At 34.8% G+C, this 4230-nt stretch overlaps 1 protein-coding gene across 1 annotated transcript; it reads right to left on the minus strand.

Moving 5' to 3' along the window:
- Positions 1 to 2449: 2449 nt before the first annotated feature.
- LOC125468693 lies at positions 2450 to 2830 on the minus strand. The gene has a single exon (XM_048564913.1). The coding sequence runs from the start codon at positions 2828 to 2830 to the stop codon at positions 2450 to 2452; it is 381 nt and encodes a 126-aa protein (XP_048420870.1).
- Positions 2831 to 4230: the final 1400 nt, after the last annotated feature.

A 4230-nucleotide genomic window follows, 5' to 3' on the forward strand; every position in this document is an offset into this window, starting at 1 on the left:
TAGATAAATATAATTAACATATGATATAGGTTGATTATAAAAATAAAAAATAAAATCTATAAATGGGGTTTAAAACGGGATAAAGCACAAGAAAGAACAAAACAAAAAAAATAATCAAAGATATAATTAGGAAGAAATTTTATTTTTATAATAAATCTTATCATTTAAGAGATAATTATTGATAATAAAATAATAAGATTTAAGGAATTGAACTTATTTTAATAAATTAGACTATTCCTACTATTGGCTCAAAAAATTGGACCTATATCAAGTTTCTCCTTTAATAAATAACCCATGTGAATATTAAAAAACCTTCAATTTTTAGCCCATTAAACGTCAATTTTGTCTACAACGAGTCAATTTTAATTTGGAGTCTATGACCCATTAATTTTGTCTACAACACGTCACATTACTAATTCTCTTTTTCCAAATTGCTTGTTTTTTCTCCTATATTTTCTGATTTACCTAAGTAATGATGCCTGATTGAAAAAGATTTTTCAATGCGTCGATGACACGACTTAGTACACAAAATGTAATAATACAATCAGTTAAAAAAAATTTCTTTAAATTTTTAGCTAATTGTATTATTACATTTAGTGTACTGGACCATATTCCAAACCACTGAAGAATTTCTCCACGACTAAAAGAGGAACATCAAGTCATCTAATACAACAATTCAATACACTCCATTATGAAGTTCTCATTGACTTGTGCCATTACAAGCAGCCGGCCGAAAGATTTTTGGAAAACTAGCTAGCTAAAATATCGACTTACAGTGATTAAATATTCACAAACATATATAGTGTTCAAATCTCAAAAATATCACGATCAATTTCAACAATTAAGATTTTAAAAATAATTTTTTTCCAAGATTTTTGGTTGGTACCTAACTTATACATCTGTGGAAAATATACTAGACTTTTCAACCCCTATCGAAAATAAAGCAAAAGAGTAATGTTAAGATACTCGGTCACTTACACAGACGCAAGTGGGTGATCTTATGAACCTATATGTACATAGCATTATTGATAATCTATAAAAAGGAGTAGTCTCTACTGCTAAAATGCAACAGGAGCAACAAAAAAGGAATTCAAACAACAAAGGAAAAATATCAGGGAAAATCATGAGGGCAGGACGTTCATTGGCCGTGATCATATTCTTGTTATAGTGTGGTGTTTGGGAGGTGGTTCCGATGGCAAAGGCGGACACGACTCCGAGCCAGTGTAAGGAGGAGGTGGACCGTATGCGTGAAAACTGCCGGACAGCGCTACTTCCAGGACGCAATCCTTCTGCATACTGCTGCCAAATTGTTAGGCCTACTCATGTTGAGTGTATCTGCCCTCATGTCACCCCCAAGCTGGCCAATATTATCCCTCAAAGACGTACAATTCTGCAGATTAAAGGTTGTGGAAGAAGTGTCCCTCGCAACTTCAAGTGTGGTAGTGAGTTCTCTCCACATTAATCCCTATCTGATCCATATTAGCTAGTTAATTTAAACTACATTAATTCTTTTATGTGCTTAACAGATCTCTTTCTCCTTTGTTTTCATTTGCAGGCATCACCACCCAGGACCAGGAGTAGCATCAATCCCACGAAATAATTATACTTAAAGAATAAAACGTCTCTTTTTATTAGCTAGCTTTCTTCCTAGCTAAATGATGAATTAATTTACATGTAATTTAGATTGTGAAGGGAATAGGCGAGTTTTACGGGGGAGAATAAGGGAAGAAGAACGCAGAAACTGTAATAATCCAAAAAAAATTTCTCTCTACACAATTTTTTTTTTGGGAGTTTTAACGAAAAGTCCCGGTACTGTTCACTTTAATGAAAAACCACATTTTTACACTAAAAAGTCAATCTTGGTACTATTCACTTTACCCTTTATTTTGTCCTTATCATTAAAACTCAAAGTTTTCAAATCATTTTCATTAGTTTTTATTTTTTTTTAAAACGAATTGGAATGTAAAATATACCAAAAAAATATTGGATGTGGAGATTATTAAAAAAATGAATATTACAGTGGTATATTGAACGGCTATGGAAAGCGATGGACTGAATACCCTTCGAACATTGCATTGCCAAAGTAAGAGTATAATATATACACAGCTAGAGTCAACTAATTATCTCTACAAGAATGCCTAGGAAAACATGTTATCCAGTATATTACACGATCCTTTCTTAATATAGATAAAATTATTGGGTTCGAATAAAATTTTTCTTTTGTTCTATATATACTCGTATCAAAGTTCCAACCACAAGTTTATTAGGTTTTCAATTGTATTTAGGGATAACCAGGTTGCAAAGTCCATCACAATATAAGAGCCCTCTCGAATTTCAGTCCAGAAAACAATCCTTGAAATCTATTCATACAAAATGAGAAAACAGTAAACCTATCCTCACATGAACAATAGAACAAATAAAATTACAAACCCTCCCTGACTAAAATGTCCTATATCAAATCCGGAGGCTCCTCAAACCACACAAACTCCTGAGGGCTACTAAGGCCCATCCAGGCAAGTCGATGCGCCGCCTCGTTTCCTTCCCGCTGAACATGACTGACCCTCGAGTTTGGCATTCCTGCAAGAAAGCACCTCAAATCGTTGACTATAGGCCTTAAGGGGGAAGAATCATCCCCTTGTCCCTTCATAGCAGCCATCCCCAAGCTAACATCGCCTTCAAAAGTAATTTGACAATCCTCCGACCAACAATGTTGTACCAGCAGCACCGCCTGACGTGCAGCCATGAACTCCGTGTGGATTGCAGAGGTTGGTCTCGTAATGGGACCTGCAGCAGCTGCCATGAAGTCCCCCAAATGGTTTCGTATCACCATCCGAATCACCACACCCCCCCCCCCCCCCCGCGCGCGCACGCGCGCAGAGGATCCGACTTTAATAAGATTATACTTAGAAAAACACTTCAAACTCAATAATTTCGAAATACGTAAAAACTAATCATTTTGTATCAAAAGAAGGAACCAAAAAAATCCGAGCTTACAAGTAAATAGATGATGAGTTTTGTTTTCCTTCTTTTTGAACTTTTAAAGTGTTTTTTATATAAATCGTGAGGTATTTTTTCTTATTTACTAACCCAGTCAATATGGGACTAAAAAAATAATGATGTTTTCGAGTCTTTAATTGATATGTATAAGCAATGAATGAGCACTAAATTAAACCTATTGCTGACACGTCATATGATTTGTAAATTGGCCTATGCATTACTCTTTGTTGAATGTTAGACTTGAATTGAAATGAATGTTTAAAAATTGCGACCCATGTAGATACTAGCTAGTGATTAAAGCAAAAATTAACAACCAAACACAAATTCGTAAAAATTGAAAAGAATAAACATGCAAATAGTACTTCTAACTCATGGCTTCTCGTTAATTTTAAACAACAAAAAGCACCACTTCAAGTCCAACTTTTTTATCATTTGGCCATATAAATTTATACTTTTATGAAAAGAAATTTATAAAAATTAGAAAGTAAAGACACATGGTGTTTTGAACTCAAGACCTTCTAATTAATTTAAACACAAAAATACTAGTTCTACTTAAATTTCTTTGACTTTTATCCAAATTATATAAATTTATAGTTTACCTAGCCCGCACTGGACCTGGGCCATCCCTGCACCCTACTAGCAAGGTTACCCTTCCTAGCAGGACCCAGTTCCATACCGTATGCATTCGCTCATGTCAAGCACTTTACACACTTTCTCCTACTTTTCCTCGTTCTCTTATACACTACCTATGTGGACAACATTTCGTGTGTTTTGGTATCTTATCTTTGGTTTTTATGGGGTTAGGTTTTGGTTTTGAGAATGATTTGGGATATGAGTGGTTAAGTAAGAGGATTCTCTCAAAGTGTGACTCTTCCAGATAGACTCTCTGTCATCTCACAATTTAACGTCAATTTATATGCCATTATTATTAAATATTGTGCAAAAAATATGGTGATAGAAAATTCATGAAGAGTCCCACTTCTAAAATAGTCACCTTAACTTGAATTATAAGTTGGAATAAACAATACCAAGTTCGGAAAACTTATGATCAAGTCAGGTACGTAGCCATTTCCAATAGTTGACTGACTCATGCCCTTCACATCGACCCAGAGGTCGGCGGGGCCCTCCTAACAAAGGAAAATATTCAAGCCGAAGGTTGACGTGGTTGACTGGTTGCCCTAAATTATTGAACCATCCATCCTCTGATTCCTCTCTCTCACAACCAATAAAAAT

Source organism: the organism of the source record quoted next, unplaced genomic scaffold (assembly GCF_019419815.1).
Source record: "Pyrus x bretschneideri cultivar Hongxiangsu unplaced genomic scaffold, Pyrus_bretschneideri_v1 Contig4, whole genome shotgun sequence".
NCBI classification, from domain to species: domain Eukaryota; kingdom Viridiplantae; phylum Streptophyta; class Magnoliopsida; order Rosales; family Rosaceae; genus Pyrus; species Pyrus x bretschneideri.

Bases quoted from the DNA above. Each gene is read 5' to 3' on its own strand.
- LOC125468693 (XM_048564913.1), bottom strand. From the start codon at position 2,830: ATGGTGATACGAAACCATTTGGGGGACTTCATGGCAGCTGCTGCAGGT.